At 34.0% G+C, this 16244-nt stretch overlaps 3 protein-coding genes across 3 annotated transcripts; 1 reads left to right on the plus strand and 2 right to left on the minus strand.

Annotated features, from left to right (window-relative positions):
- Positions 1-1586: 1586 nt before the first annotated feature.
- On the minus strand, positions 1587-3656 carry LOC126671567 (exocyst complex component EXO70I-like). Its single transcript, XM_050365350.2, has 2 exons — positions 2297-3656; positions 1587-2200 (listed from the first exon to the last, which is right to left on the minus strand). The coding sequence occupies exons 1-2, from the start codon at positions 3506-3508 to the stop codon at positions 1646-1648; spliced, it is 1767 nt and encodes a 588-aa protein (XP_050221307.1). The 5' UTR covers positions 3509-3656; the 3' UTR covers positions 1587-1645.
- Positions 3657-6241: 2585 nt separating this feature from the next.
- LOC126673312 (uncharacterized membrane protein At1g16860-like) lies at positions 6242-10936 on the plus strand. Its single transcript, XM_050367404.2, has 5 exons — positions 6242-6522; positions 7506-8484; positions 9280-9435; positions 9769-9980; positions 10404-10936. The coding sequence occupies exons 2-5, from the start codon at positions 7585-7587 to the stop codon at positions 10594-10596; spliced, it is 1461 nt and encodes a 486-aa protein (XP_050223361.1). The 5' UTR covers positions 6242-6522; positions 7506-7584; the 3' UTR covers positions 10597-10936.
- Positions 10937-11558: 622 nt separating this feature from the next.
- LOC126673635 (glyceraldehyde-3-phosphate dehydrogenase GAPCP1, chloroplastic-like) lies at positions 11559-16131 on the minus strand. Its single transcript, XM_050367852.2, has 14 exons — positions 15846-16131; positions 15207-15280; positions 15049-15116; positions 14910-14948; positions 14321-14421; positions 13990-14102; positions 13726-13825; positions 13492-13638; positions 13175-13235; positions 12958-13055; positions 12731-12873; positions 12567-12650; positions 12014-12103; positions 11559-11904 (listed from the first exon to the last, which is right to left on the minus strand). The coding sequence occupies exons 1-14, from the start codon at positions 15927-15929 to the stop codon at positions 11850-11852; spliced, it is 1257 nt and encodes a 418-aa protein (XP_050223809.1). The 5' UTR covers positions 15930-16131; the 3' UTR covers positions 11559-11849.
- Between the last annotated feature and the right edge of the window lie 113 nt (positions 16132-16244).

The following is a 16244-nucleotide window of genomic DNA, read 5'->3' on the forward strand; positions in this document are numbered from 1 at the left end:
TTTTAAATTATGCTTACTCCATGTTCAGGTAACTCAATGTTAATTTAAATATTCTATCTTTAACTCACATTACATTTTTGCTGCCAAATTATACATTCTAATAATGCCCGTCGCGTTAATTCAGCAGCGGTCTTCATATTGGGGGAATGCCAGAGCAGCCAAAAGAAAGAATTCCAAGAATGAGCGCAACAGTTATGCCTTATACTGGTGGTGATCTTAGGAAAAATGTTACGGATGGCTCTAAGTCTAGGAAATCTGGGTCGAAGTCGACTTTTGAACCATCGAATAAACACGGGGAGCCTCTGAAATGAGTATCTGAAATTTTCCGAGAGGTTTTAGTTCTTTAGGATGTCGGTAGTCATCGTTTATGGTTGTGTTGATATGTCATACACCGACGGTGTAGCTAACAATGGTAAATAAGTAGTATTTATTTATTCATTCTATTAACTTGAAGAACATTCTGATTTGATTGCGGACATTTAAAAAATGAGACAACTGTTTGTTTCCCCTTGAAGTTGGGGTCGGATCGGATGTTTTTCTTTTGAGGGGATAGAAATTCATAAAATGAGGATTTGTGCATCTTTTGTTTGCTTCCTCTTAGATTGTTGAATATGACATTAATATTTTGTTAATGTAATTAAACTAATTCTTTAATGTTGCTTAATTAAATGCTCTCAAATACTTAGATTTTACGTTATTATTGACTCTTTCCTTTTCAGAAGAGTATTGGTGTTTTTCTCATGTAATTTGGAGTAACCTAAAATCACCATTTTAGGCCATATTCAGATATACACCATTTCTCTATATGTTTTAACTTCATATGCCTAAAAAATAATTTCATTCATTGCATAGGCGAACTAGACACCTCCACGGCTCTTTCCGCTTTTAGTATTTATTACTTCGTTCAACTAATTAGGTCTAATTTTTACTCGCCAATTAATCTATCGTAAATCCTGTTTTTTGGTTGGACATTTTATAAAAATCGCCCTCAACGTTTCTTTTTTTGAGGTTTGGTTTGAATAAAATGTTAAAAATTCATATGATTTCAGTGGACAAAGTAAAAAAAAAAAAGAATGCTAGCTAGATGTTTCTCCATTGCTTAAGTAACTGATTTTAGAATCTAAATCACTTAATTAATTAACATGAATTGATGCAATTATTTGATTTCGGTAAGGTAATTGATTTGAGTGATTTCTTTTATCTATTTTAAATTTCATGAGAGAAAGAAGAAGCAAAAGTGTGTACAATTTAGCCAAATATCCTTAAAAGGTAATCAAAGTTTTGCTGAATTTGGTATGTTATGATTAAGACTAGCCTTTAAGCTAAATGCCATTTGATTTTTTTGCAACTTCACATTTAAGAAAAAGATTTTAATGATTTCATTTTTGTCTATAACAAAAGTTCACAGTAAAACTAATTATCACATACCAATGTTCATAAAGAGGAGATTACAGCTTATATTTCATTTCATCTAATCCAATATTTGATAATTACAATGAACATGTAGATGACGAAAATGATAAAAGTGTATGTCGTTTGCTTCATTAGTCCAACATGTTCGTTTAGTCGGTGAAAAAGGAGAAATATCTATATGAACCTAATTCATCATATAAGATTATAAATTATTCACTTATTGTCATAATATTTACAACCACCAATTAATAAGCATAGTTTCGAATCCTTGTGATGTATATTTGACATCAGCATGTGTAAAACTCTGCAAATAGATTCTATATAGAGGAACTAAAGCCTGAACAGCCATTCCACAGAGTCTTAGCCTCAATTCTTCATTAGGAACAACCAATTCGGATTGCTTTTCGTACATTCCTTCCAACGCTTCATTGAACGCCTCGAGTGATATTTTCTTCTTCGTCGTCACAGAATCATCATCTTCTTGGCTTAGAAGATAGATAATATTGCCCCATGTTTCTTTCAAGTAAAGTCTCATGTAATAGTCCTTGTATCGCTCATGCCCCGTAATCCAACAATTCCCCATCATTTCTCCAACGGGTGTGCCCTTCATGTTGCTAAAATGACAATGGTTATTCATCATGAATAGGTAGGACATTGCCTTGTCTTCATATGTTTTTGACCATGTATCTAAGTTCATGCACATTTCCTTCATTATCGCAGTTATCTGCCTGCTAACAACCGTCTCTTGGTACTTGTCGTTTTTCCAGCTTTGATAAATTGTTACAACCTGTTAAATAATCAATTCATTCAAAAATTCAGACATTAAGGTTATATGATTTTATTAATCAAATGAATTACCAATGATCATACTCTTGTCACAAACCTTTATCAATAAGGACTTGTAATCGTCGCCAAGGAGATGATTACAGTATTCAGTTACGAAGCTTATTAGCCTCGGAACACCACCATCTGACGGAGGAGAACTTGGCCTTTGTAGCTCTACTTGATATGGAAGCTCCCAAAAAATCTCACAAACTCCGCAAACAACTTTCCTGATGAGGATTCTAGTGAGATTTTGGATTTCTCCGCATGCTTTGCCTATAAAAAGGCGGTTGAAGTCTTCTCTTAAGCTGTCTAAAGTTGAGAAAATGTCTAATAGCTTCAGGAGCTTGACAGGGTCTTTCTTACATTCCGTAACTTTTGCTCCGAAATGAAGGAGTGAAATAATTCCAGATTGAGTAGCAATTTTTGCAAAACAAACATTGGAATTGAAGGTATCGAAAACCTGGATACAGAGTTCATACTCTGCCTCGAGGATTTGCTTGACTGCAAAATGGAAATGCTCACACCATTGATCTATAAAGCATCCGATATCTTGCACATCATCTACTTTTGTCACCGACATGTCGAGATAATTCAAATCAAGAGCTTCTAAACTTGTTTTCGCCACCCGACTACGAACTTCTATGTATGCTGCTAAGCACCAATCAAGCTTGTTATTATCATTCAGTTTCGCAGCAATAGCCTGAAGCTTCAAGTTTACGATTATTGACGGAGCGACAGCTAGAAGTTGCTCGAATTCGTCTTCAAGTTTGTCGAATGCTACGCAGAGAATCTCACCATTGACATGACTATCTTGTATTTTTCTTACGATTCTCAAACACATCTCCACTTTGTATGCATACGAAACCTTATTTTCGTCGAGAAACTGCACAAGCCATTGAATTGCTAGGCCACAGTTGTCACTCAGAAATTTCAAAGCCTGCTCAAATTGTTTGATCAACAATAAATAAGCGCGAACATCAGAATGCGGGTTGTTAAAGACGAGCGCCTTCTCCAGCTCCCGAATAGACTTGCAAACCTCCACTACTGCCATGGCAGGGCAAACAGCACCATCAATTTGGTCTTTGATTGAAGAGCAACTGCATTTCTGCCAAAGAGTATCATTAAGATTTGCCAATCTTTGCCTAATCTGATCAACTTTTTTCGCAGTTTCGTCTAGATTAGTAGCGGTAGCTTTCGAGTTTTGTAAACTGTTCATCAACAGAGTCCTAGCAGCAACTAGAACATTATGATTGCCCTTCAGTTCAGCCATTTTCGAAATTCGCTCTTCAATTACTTTTGCTCCAAGTTCCAATTCTAATAGTAATTCATCATTTGGTTTTTTACTCTTTTAGTTAAATTTGTCTCACCAAACCCACCCAATATAAGTAAAGATGAAGAGCAACCACATTCAAACCAAACCTTACTTGCACTACAAGCATCTCCCATCAGAAATTTCAACTACTCTTTAGATTTTTGAAGTTTTGGATTGGCCTTTAAAACTGTAAAGTTCTATGTTGGATAATGTACAAGAAAACTATTGGAAAAATTACAGTTTCAACAATTTAATTTTAAAATATATTAAAAATACGATTTGATATAATTCATTGTAAGTTCCGGAGAGCAATTATTTAAATTTAATTTTTACAATTGTTTTACGATTATAATTGATATAGAAGCATAAATGACTATTTTTCCAAAATTAAAAGGGGCCATATCGCCCCTCATTAGTCATGCCCTCATGGCTCTGTCAATGATGGTAACCGCAATCAAGTAAACAAATTAAAAGAAATAGAATTTGTGCAAACAACTATAACTAAATCGCGAGCTAAGAATTATTTTTTTAGTTAAAATTGAATTGAAGCTGTTGTAGCAAAACTGTCAAGGTTGTGGGTTCAATTCTTTCCACAAACGCTCCCCCCAATTATATAAAAAAATAAAATAAATTTTTTTATTTAATCTTCAAAATAATCATTTTCATTTTTTTCAAGCAGATAACATATTTAAGAAAAAACGTTAAAAACACTACTAAACAAAAAAAAATCTCTCTAATTTTGAAGAAACAAAACAATAATAACAATTTAAAGATGAAAATTTTAAAAGTAGCAATAAAACAGGTTGATTTCAATTATTGAGAATTTTCCGATACTAATTGCACCATTAGATTTTTCATTTTCAGATTGTTCTACTGTTAATATACCTCAAACGAAGAGATTAAAATTTTAAATTTTTGAAAATTTGAATATGAAACTTAAACAAACAATAACAAGTCTTGAATAAATCAAAGAAACACTCGAAAAACCACGCAAAATCTCAAAAAAAAAACGTAACAATTTATTTAAAAAAAGAACACTAACATAATGAGTTAAGAGGCGATAATTTTCGGCTAAAAGCCAAAAATTATAGTGTCATACGCTTGAAATCGATAAAAACCAACTTTCTTTCTCTGGGATAAATATTTTATCGAGATAAGCTTCACCGCTTCGTTGTTTTCATTAACAATTATTTTCATAGCTAGAGTAAATATACGTGTTTCTAACAAATATATTATTATTATTTTGGTGAAATAATATTTTAAAAACATTATTTGGATAAACATGTAAAAATCTCTTTAAAAGTTAGGAAAAAAACAAAACCCAAATAAGGAAACAAGTGAGAATGGAAGCTATAGTTAGTTAGAAGTCCAGAGAAGTTTTCATCAATCTTCATTCCTAAGAAAACTTTATAATAATTGTGTTTCTAAATTTTCGTAACACAGCCCTTATAAAATTTTCTATAAAGAAAAATATACTAATTGAGTAAATAATTAAAATAATTAAAATAATATATCTTTCACTTTTTTAACATAAGAAAAAAATAAAACATTCCTTACTAAACTGTATATATATTTATATAAAAGCTTACATATCATTTATTTTTAAAATTACTTCTAAAATTTTACTATCCAACATAACATATCAATTTTTATTAAACAATTGTATAAAAAAAACCAATTATATATATATTAAAAACAAAAATATAAAATCTAGATAAACTCTTTATTTTTGAGAGAGGGATACAATGCATAATATCAAATCTAAGATAAACTCCTCATTTTTGAGAGAGGGATACAATGCATTTGAAGGCTTGCCTGATGGCCAAGTCCTTCAGTTTGCATGAGGTCGAGATTTCGACCCCCCAATTTTCTTCATGCCGTGATTTGCCTGATTTAACTTTAAAAAATACATACTAATTTCTGCTAACTCTCTCTAATAACTAATTTAAAATAGGTATATCTTCGTAAAAAAGGAGAGGGATACAATTGCATTTAAAAAAAAAAAAAAAAGAATTGTAAAGAGATAACGAATAATATGTGTTTACACAAAATGTTAAAATAATAAATAAATAAATAATAAATATTAAAATTGTGGTCATTTTTTTATTTCAAGAGATGAATAGTTTGTTTGTTTATTGATTTTTTTTCTCAAAGATAAAATTTAAATATATTTTAGATAATTAACATAGATTATAACATTTATTTATTAAATTAAAAATATTATAATATATTATTTATATTGAAATAAAAAATTACATTAGTTGATGTTAAATCAACCATAACCACTAGCTGCATTGAAACTCAAAAATAATATTTAAAAAATATATAAAAAGACTATATATTTGAACTATGCTTTACTGACAAAATACTTTACATATATATAATATAGCTAATTTTTTAGACGCATTTATTTAATTTATATTTTATAATCAATGAAATTTAATTCAAATAATATATATATTAAGATAAAATTATATTAGGTTATGGATTTAATTCTTTCAACAAGTACTCTACCTGCATAATAATAGTGAAAAATTAATATCTTATAAAAATAATATAAAAGTTTAATAATAATAATAATAATAATAATAATAATAATAATAATAATAATAATAATAATAATAATAATGATTGTATTGTATATAGAAATAAAAAAATAGTATAAATAGAAAAGTAGAGGGAGAAAGAGAGTTGCCGGACGAGACAACTCACCAGTCAGCAGTTGTTGCGGCTGTCTGAAGTGAGTAGTACGTACTACTACTCTCTTATTTTACACAACACACCCATTTTTAGAGTGAGAAACTCTCTAGAGAGAGAAACTAACAGAGAGAGCGTGTTCTTTACATTTACATAATAATTCAGATTATTAGACTCACTAATTCTAAATCTCTACTCCTAATTACTCATTATTATTACCCATTCTCAATAACCCATGTTGTTGCCGCTCTTGTTCTACCATCTCCTCATTTCAGGTATGAAATTGTTCTTCTTTTCCCATTTTGCCCCTCCCCTCTTTAGATCTCTCCCATTTTCTTGGTTTTTCTTTCAAATGTGATCTGGGTATGCTTTAAAGTTGCTTTTTTTCTGTAAATTATTCTTCTTTTTCTGTCAAATGGTTCTGTTTTTGTTAATTTGTTGAGTGTTGCACTTTCTGCTTTGTAATTCTTAAATCCTAGATTTGTGGTAGATTTTGAGTGTCAGTTGAGCTCTTAGTCATCAAGATGTGTACTTTTTTCATTAGATCTTGGTGCTGTTGTTCATTAGATTTAGTTTAGGGAATCTAGATTTTCTGGGGTTTAGCTAACCTTGTCGAATTTGAGATGTTTTACTGAGTTAGAAAGTGTATTTGGGTGTTGAGAAAAGCCTGGTGGAAAATCTACGAAACGTACTGGTTGGGCAATTGTTTTTTTGGTGGACTCCTTGTGTCAAAAGCCTAGATCTTTTTCTCTTGCTGTTCACCCTGCTTGAAATGGTGGTCTCCGAATTCTTGGGTGATCGATTCCGCTGTTGCGGGCATTGGGATATTTGATGATTCTGTTGTTGACTCTCTGATTAGATTTTCATTGTCTAAAATATGAGTGTGGGCATTCTTGATGTGTCATGGGAACTAGTTTATTTACTAGGTGATCTGAAGTTCTGCATTGAGTTTTTGGTTTCATGGTATTTTTTGGTGTTTTCAATTTGTTATTATTAATCTTGTGTGTTAGTTCTCTGGTTCAGTGAGAATTATAACCTTCCCCTTCTCAAATTTCACTACATCAACCTAATTCTACCGTCATTGGTTTTAAGTTTATTTTATTGTTAAGAAAACACCTACTATTGGAGTTCTAGGTGTCCTAATCGTTCTATTTGCGCGACTGCTAGTCTGCTACTATATGCATCAGCTTCTTTACCGTTCTTAATTTTTTCAGCAGTGAACAACTTGTCTGATTGTTAAGCTGTTTTCTGTTGATAGGAGGGCATTGACCTCTGCATCACTACAAATAGAAGCACTTTTTTGCATAACATCTCCTGCGGTCTTCAAAAACAGCTAGATGGGTTCTCGGTTCCCATCTCATCAGTTGAGCAATGGCCTGTATGTCTCGGGCCGGCCTGAGCAGGCAAAGGAACGGCCTCCTACAATGAGCTCGGTGGCCATGCCATACACCGGTGGTGACATTAAGAAGTCAGGAGAACTGGGTAAAATGTTTGATATTCCTTATGATGGCTCCAAGTCTAGAAAATCTGGGCCTATAACTGGTGCTCCTTCAAGAACAGGGTCTTTTGGTGGTGCTGCTTCACATTCTGGGCCAATCATGCCTAATGCAGCTGCCCGAGCTGCCTATACCACGTCCGGTGCTGCCTCTTCTGGAGGTGTTTCTGGTTCTGCTTCACTAAAGAAATCAAATTCTGGACCATTAAATAGACATGGAGATCCTGTAAAAAAGTCATCTGGACCTCAGTCTGGTGGAGTAACACCTTCTGGCCGCCAAAACTCTGGCCCCCTTCCTCCTATACTTCCCACTACTGGCCTCATAACATCTGGACCTATTTCCTCTGGTCCACTAAACTCATCCGGGGCTCCTCGAAAAGTGTCTGGTCCTTTAGAATCTATGGGTTCAATGAAGATTCCAGGCGCTGCTGTTGTTCACAATCAAGCAGTGACTGTCCTTACCCAAGAAGATGACTTTTCTTTCAGAAAGAATTTCCCAAAGCCCATATTGTGGTCACTGATTCTACTTTTTGTCATGGGTTTCATTGCTGGTGGTTTTATTCTTGGTGCAGTGCATAATGCCATTCTCCTCATTGTTGTTGTGGTTCTTTTTGGTGCTGTTGCTGGATTGTTCATATGGAATACCTGTTTTGGGAGAAAAGCCATTATGGATTTCATTTCTCGCTATGCTGATGCCGAACTACGAAATGCCAAAAATGGGCAATTCGTTAAGATATCTGGGGTAATCTATTTTCTATTTCTCGATTGATTTTTTGCGTTAGTGTATTTGTTTCTGCTGCTGATTTGACTAAGGTCATTAAGAACGTCGATTCTTTTGAATCTTATTGCTAAATTTTAATGTTTCTACTCCTACTTGTGCAAGCTTCCTCACATAATTGTGCGAAAAGTTAGTTACTGGATTGAATTAAAGTATTCTTTGTCTAAAGTCAACATAGCCACTATTATGAGAAGTATTTGCTTTATGTACGTAAAAAGGACTTAAGTGTAATTAATTTACGAACAAATATGAAAAAGATCTTCTATCTTGGAGTTGGTGAGAGAAGAAGCACAGGTAGTGATTGTTACTGAGCATATGACTTGTGAAAATTTCTCAGTCTAGTAATTTGGGTTAGTCTGGACAGAACCTAAATAAGGTGCAATATTTATGCTTATGCTACTTTCATCAGTTTGCAAGTTACATTTTATAGTGCACGCAATTGCCTTGGTGAGTTAATGCACAATACGAATTCTAAATGAATTTTTTCGAGAACTCAAATTGATTCTGCATCTGTTGGCTTATCTCATGAATGATTAGACTAGGAAAGAGGGCTGGATGGATGATGGGGATTGATATCTACAACAGCTATGTGAAAAGGGCATTAATTAGGTGAAAAATGTATATTGGAGATATGATTCATATGAGATTTTACTTTCAATACATTTGGATTGTTGCTTCCTATGCTTATTTTGATTATTAGCTTAATTTCCCATCTAGTTAAATAAATTTATGTCTGAATTTTCTATTTTGTTTCTGAAGGTGGTCACCTGTGGTAATATGCCTCTCGAGTCATCCTTCCAGAAAGTTCCTCGTTGTGTGTATACTTCCACAAGTTTGTATGAGTATCGAGGGTGGGACTCGAAAGCAGCCAACCCCACACATCGCCGATTCACTTGGGGACTTAGATCATTAGAAGTGAGTTTTTTTAAATACTAATTTATGTTAATTACCGACTGCAAGTAGAGAGGCTTCTCCCCATTTTATCAAGGTCTTGGGAAGTTGTACATTTCTGGAAAGCGCCTGTAGTAGTTCTTACTAACCTGAGTGACAGTTTCCTGTTTCTGGTTCCATTATGCTTCGTTTCTTTGATGCTACTTTTCATAAATGTCAACTCATTGTTTGGCGTTTCAAAAATTCGTTGAGGATGAACTGTATCACTTCTTTTGAAAATAAAATAAAGTAAATTCTATCACTTATATTTTGAGATTTGCTGTAATTGATGGTTTATAATGCATAATGTTTTGACAGAGGCGCGCAGTGGACTTCTACATCTCTGATTTCCAATCTGGGCTGAGAGCATTGGTTAAAACGGGGTATGGAGCAAGAGTGACTCCTTACGTGGATGACTCTCTCGTCATTGATGTCAACCCAGGGACTGAAGAGTTGTCGCCTGAATTCCTCAGGTGGCTGGCAGAGAGGAACCTTTCAAAGGATGATCGGATAATGCAATTGAAAGAAGGGTGAGTTTTCTTCTGTTTTGTTGATAGAGTTGAGCAGTTGCATTATTTCCTTTGAGCAAATGATCATCATGGTTCCTGAAGTTATGCGTCAGGGTTTTCGTTGTCCATTAACTTATGTGTTAGAGTCATCGTGGTTTCTCAAGGGTCAATTAACTCACACTTAGCCATTTTAACCAGGTAGGGACAATATTTTCTAAAATTTTAGGTCTATTAATCCTCAAATTTGGTCATCACAGCCCGTGAACGCGTTCATTTTGTATGATTAAATGGCTAAATTTGAGTTAATTGACCCTAACACTCAAGTTCAGGGACCACGATAACTCATTTTTATTATTATTATTTTTTCTGCTTAGAGGAAAGGATGACAGAAAACAGTCAAAACCTCACTTAAAATGAGAAAATTATGCTGTTTACGTATGGCAGGTATATCAAAGAAGGCAGCACAGTAAGTGTAATGGGAGTAGTTCAAAGGAATGACAATGTGCTAATGATAGTCCCGCCACCTGACCCGATGACCACCGGCTGCCAGTGGGCCAAATGTATGTTTCCGGCAAGCCTTGACGGTATTGTTCTCAGATGCGAAGACACCTCCAAGAATGATGTCATTCCAGTGTAATATTACGTCATTACCTTTATATTTTTTTCTTTCTTTTTCACTATTAATATTTGATGGTAGCTGGCTATGACATGGACGATGGTGGTCTTCTGGTGGTGGTGGTGGTGATGATGGCTTTTTGTTTCTTTATTTTTTCATTTCAATTTTATCTGGTGTATAGTTTTGATGTTATTATTTTTGTTTTTTGGAGAAAAAAAAAATATAACCTCTAGGTCATGAAAAGGCTTCTGTAATGGGTTGGGAATTTTACATGTTTGAGCAGATTGTGGTTATGTTAAATAGAAAGAAAAAATGTTGGTGAGTTTATTATTGTTATATACTATCTACTAATTTTGAATTACTTTTATTTTATCAAAATGACCTCGGTGTTGTAAAGTTAAGTCAGCTTCAAATGAAAATAGTCAATATTTAATTCCAGTTTTACTTTCTCAGCAACTATTAATTTATTCTTCTATTGTAGCATAAAAATGAATTGAGGTATGAATTTCATGGCAAATTTATGGAGCAGGAAAATTGTACCTTAATGGACTTTGGCGGTTTCTTAGGCTACTTTTTCCATAAATTAATCAAAAAGTTCAATTTTTAAACAAAAACGTACTAATAAAAACTACATCTCCCATAAATTGATCTGGTGTTCAGTAGTGATAGAAGTTCCAAAAATGTATCCTTCAAGCATTTAGTTCCTAAAACCAAAATATATAATTACATTAAATTTGGAGTTCATATTTTTATTTAATTAAAAATACAAGCATTACCCAAAATTAATAATTGGCACAAGTGATGCCAAATTAGACAAAGTTAATTACCATCACACTGATATGCCACTTATACCAGTCAAATCATCAATTTCACAACCCTAAATTGTGGCAAACAGTTAAAAGTTAAAACACAGATATAATCAACAAATTAGTCAAAATTGAAACAGAAAAAAACTGGTCTAACATTATCAATACATTAAAAGATTTAGATACTTTATGACTTGTGAATTGCATTGCGTGATAAAGTCAATCCAGTTGTGCTAACCTACAGATGACAGATGGAAACAGATTCAACTGTTCATAATCAGGGATACCAAAAAGAGGGGGTATTAAACAGACATTGCCTCATACCCACAAAATCTCACATTATTTTAAAAGTTGCACAGCATATTTTGAAGAGAAAAAATTGCCCTCAAGGCAAAACCTGATAATCCCTATGAAATCTGTAACTAGACTTTTTTTTATGGAACTCGGTGTGCTAATCACTAAACCTCACTAATGGTGCGCAGCCACCAATGCCATGTGCTCTATCAGGTCCAGTACTCGGTTGCTGTTACAAAGGATAACAACAAAAATAACCATATATTGTCAATTGTCCCACATCATCAAAACATAACAAGTACAACCACACCACACACACAAACGAAAATGCTATGTACCTGTATCCCCATTCGTTGTCATACCAAGTCACCAGCTTCATGAAGGAGGTACTCAACCCTATCCCTGCCTTGGCATCGAATATGCTTGATCTGGATTGGCACAATTCCATTACGACTCATGAAATTGAAATATCCATTCGAAGCACAAGAAAAATGAAAAAGATAAAATGATGGACCCATTTTCAGTTGAAATAAAATTAATATGAGATCCTTCCATTATTTTCAGTCTATGCAGCACACAGCACAAGTCTGAGGAATAGCTAAGCTATCCTAGTACAGCCAACTTAAACAAAGTGATTGCAGCAGACATGTTCTACAGTTTTCATAGAACAGAATTCAAGATTCGCTTCACCGTCGGTGAGAAAGCAAACCAATCAATCAGCCCCCAAGACCAGAAGTTTAACATTAGAAACAACACATCATAGGTCACATTTAAGACATGATCCACTCCCCATCAATTTTAAATGAAGATGAAAAGATGAGAAAACATATATATTTATTTGATATTAAAGCAGTATATCATGAATACACAAATAAGAGAGCAGAGAAATACCTAGAGTCACCAACGAAATCATTAGAAACAACATCCTCATCAGTATAGCCCAGAATGCCTTTCAGGGGTCCTTCTGATGCATACCTTTATTTTGAAGATCAAAACCTAGGTTAGTCATATTCAAAAGAAATTACAAAAATGAAACAAAAATACAAGACACGTACTTAACAGCTGCTTTCACATCTTCATAAGATGCACTCTTCTCAAGTCGACAAGTTAAGTCCACAACAGAAACATTCGGTGTTGGGACTCTGAAGGCCATTCCAGTAAGTTTTCCATTGAGATCCGGAAGAACTTTCCCAACAGCCTGTGCCAGCAAAAGCCCTTAACTATAAGCTGAATACTTTACCGAAAATGAATCCACACAAAGACCCAAATTTCAATCAAATACCTTTGCTGCACCAGTGGAACTAGGAATGATGTTTTGTCCAGCTCCACGGCCCCCACGCCAATCCTTCATTGATGGACCATCTACGGTCTTCTGGGTTGCTAAACAAGGATTATAAAAATGTTACACAATGATGAACAAGAATCTGATCCTCAAGCACAACCATTTATATTTACAGGATTTAATTTAGTGTGGTTTGAAAAGGGAAAGAGAAAGATACCTGTGGTTGCATGAACAGTTGTCATCAAACCTTCAAGAATACCAAATTCCTCATGAACCACCTGATAATAACATCACAGAAATGCTCAGACATCAACTTCAATATAACAATAAAAATAATACTTATCAGGATTGACGATTTTTTTTTTTAAAAAAAAAAAGCAAAGTCGCAACAAGAAAATAAGGAACTAATTCTGATACATTAACTATAAATACAAAGAAATTAGGCATTTTCAAACAATCTTGAGAAATAAGAGCTAACAAATAAAAATCAAGTCAATGTGAAATAAATACTCGAAGCTCGGTATGCAATCAGACCTTGGCAAGAGGAGCAAGACAATTAGTGGTACAACTTGCATTTGAAACAATATCCATGTTTGGCTTGTATGTCTTCTCATTCACCCCCATGACAAACATTGGTGCATCGGCTGAAGGAGCTGATATGATTACTTTCTTCGCACCACCCTGCAAACAGAAGTCAAGAAATTCTTCCTGAGGTTTGATCATAGATGTAAGACACAGGCAGAATTATTGTTAATGGATTTATTTTACCTTTTTGTGAGCTAAAGCTTTATCGATAGTGGTGAAAACTCCTGAAGATTCAACCACGTATTCAGCCCCAAAATTACCCCAAGGAATCTCTGATGGGTCCCTGGCAGAGATGTTAATTATTAGTTAGAAAAGGCTCGTATTTCAATAAAAAAGAGAAAGGGCTTGCATTGTCGTCTAATTTGCGATAAGAAGAAGTATAGCCTCAGTAAGCCACACCTATTTTATGTCATATAGAGATATGACAGTGAAATGGCACAATTATACCTTTTGCTTGAAACTTTGATTTGTTTCCCGTTAATTTCCAAAGTGGATTCATCCACAACCTCAATGTTCCCCTTGAAAAGACCATGAGTAGAATCATACTTTAACATGTAGGCCTGGATAAGATGTAACAACAGTATAAATCACAATTACCCACTATCAAATTGAAGATATTGATATAAACAGAAAAAATCAAACAACCACACTTCTCACCATTGTAGCCAGTAAGGTCACCAGCCATATTACAGCATGTGAAATGGCATTAAAATAAAAAAATAACTAAATAAACCACTAACAAACATTTGAGGTAATTCATGTAAAAACACGTCCTTACCATGTACTTGGTATCAATAAAAGGATCATTGACTGCCACGACATCAATATCATCTCTGGAAGTTGCAATTCGTAAAACCAATCTTCCAATGCGACCAAAACCTGCACCATTGCAGTGTAAAAAGTATGTTGTTATCAGAGTCCATAACCACCGGGAAAAAAAAACTTAGAATCATCAAGAACAAAAGAGTAAAATATTTGTCCACTCATTCAGGTAGCTAAAGCACCAGTTTCCCATGCTACTATTTCGAAGTCCATCAAATAAAAACTACTCAAATGCTAACAAACAAATAAGCAGCAAGCATTCTTTCTATTCACTTAGAACTAGCAGAAGACTAAACAACAAGCCCATTGCTTATTAAAAACTACAGCCATTACAAATAACAAAAAATAAAAAGATTCTAGACGCTGCCATTCCGTCATACTATTAACTAGTTAAATACATAAATGCCAAGTTTGTCTGCAAAAAATTTCCTTTAAGATTAAAGCATCAAAAGATATGTAGCAGACATAAAACATTATGCAAAACTGCGCACCATAACAGATGAGGAAAAAGAGCAAAAATGAATGATTTGAATGAGAAAACATACCATTAATTCCGATCTTTGTTTTCCCATCGCTCCGTGATTCTAAAAGTGAAAATAAAAAAGACAACATGAGAAAACACATATATCTAAAGTCAAAACCAAGCTAAATGAAAAAGTTATTTGCAATATGCAAAACTCTTACTGAGGATGGTTGGGGGCAATTCAGTAGCTGTAGCCTTGATGGGCTGCGAACTCCTAGTAAAGCATGCCCTGCAAGGATAAAAAAAATCAGCATAATATTACTATTAGTGAAAATTGACATGAACCGAAAACTACTTATTGAGGGGTGAGCGACTCAACTGTAAGGAAGACGATGCAGTTGGAAGTGAAGTACCAAAAATGCTCTTTGAAGCTTTCAAACTAATGCTCGAAACCTGAACATTTGCATTGAGCATTAGAGACAGTTATATGTACACATCATTCAACATTAATATCTATAGATCATAAGAAATAATCACACTGCCATGCGATTGACTGAGTAATCTAAGAGAAATTATCTCTACACAGACAAAAAAAAAACACAGCTAATTTAAATCTTAAACAAGTGAGATATAATATTAAGCAACAAAAAAACTAATTGTGAAGTACAATATTCCTGCTAATTTATTATATTTTTACAATCACTAGTATTATTATTACAATTGTGGATTAATTTTTTAGGTTTCCTCCGTTTTCACCATCCTACGGCGATCAGAAAGAAGAGCAATATAAATCGAAATATCCCGAATAAAACGAAAAAAGTTAATATAGAACTTTCAGTTAAGCTAAACTTTCATTCATTTATGGATTAAGCTATCATATTTAAGTTTAAAATTAAATAAACAGATATTTCCATTTTCAGTTTCAGTTTCTACTAATCCTAAAAGTAATCAAAAACATTAAATAAAAAAAAACGGAGCAGAACTTACATTGAATAAAAACAAAAAAAGATTAAAATACCTGATAACGATCGGAATCGGAGGAGAACTCGGAGCGAGAGGCAGGACAGGTGACGGTAGATCTGAGAAGAGAAGAGAAAGCCATTTCTGCAACAGTCACCTCTCTCTCTCTCCCGCTAACTGCAAACCCTAAACGAGAGAGTAGAGTTTTTTTTTTTATTACGGTGCGGCTGTTGAATGTAGGCAGAGGGCGATTAGTTTCAAAAGCCAACCCAATGAAATGTTTTAAATATAAGCGGAGTTTCTTATGAGAGAGCTTCAGTTGAGAGCTGCCTGCTTGCTTCTTATAATTGTACTCTACGTGTGTGTATTCTCAACTATATTTGTTTTCTACGTTTCCCAAAACGCTGAGTTTCGCTCCTCTGCTGCTGCTGTACCGCTCTTCTTTGTGACCCCTCTT

Source organism: Mercurialis annua, linkage group LG3 (assembly GCF_937616625.2).
Source record: "Mercurialis annua linkage group LG3, ddMerAnnu1.2, whole genome shotgun sequence".
In the NCBI taxonomy this organism is placed as follows: domain Eukaryota; kingdom Viridiplantae; phylum Streptophyta; class Magnoliopsida; order Malpighiales; family Euphorbiaceae; genus Mercurialis; species Mercurialis annua.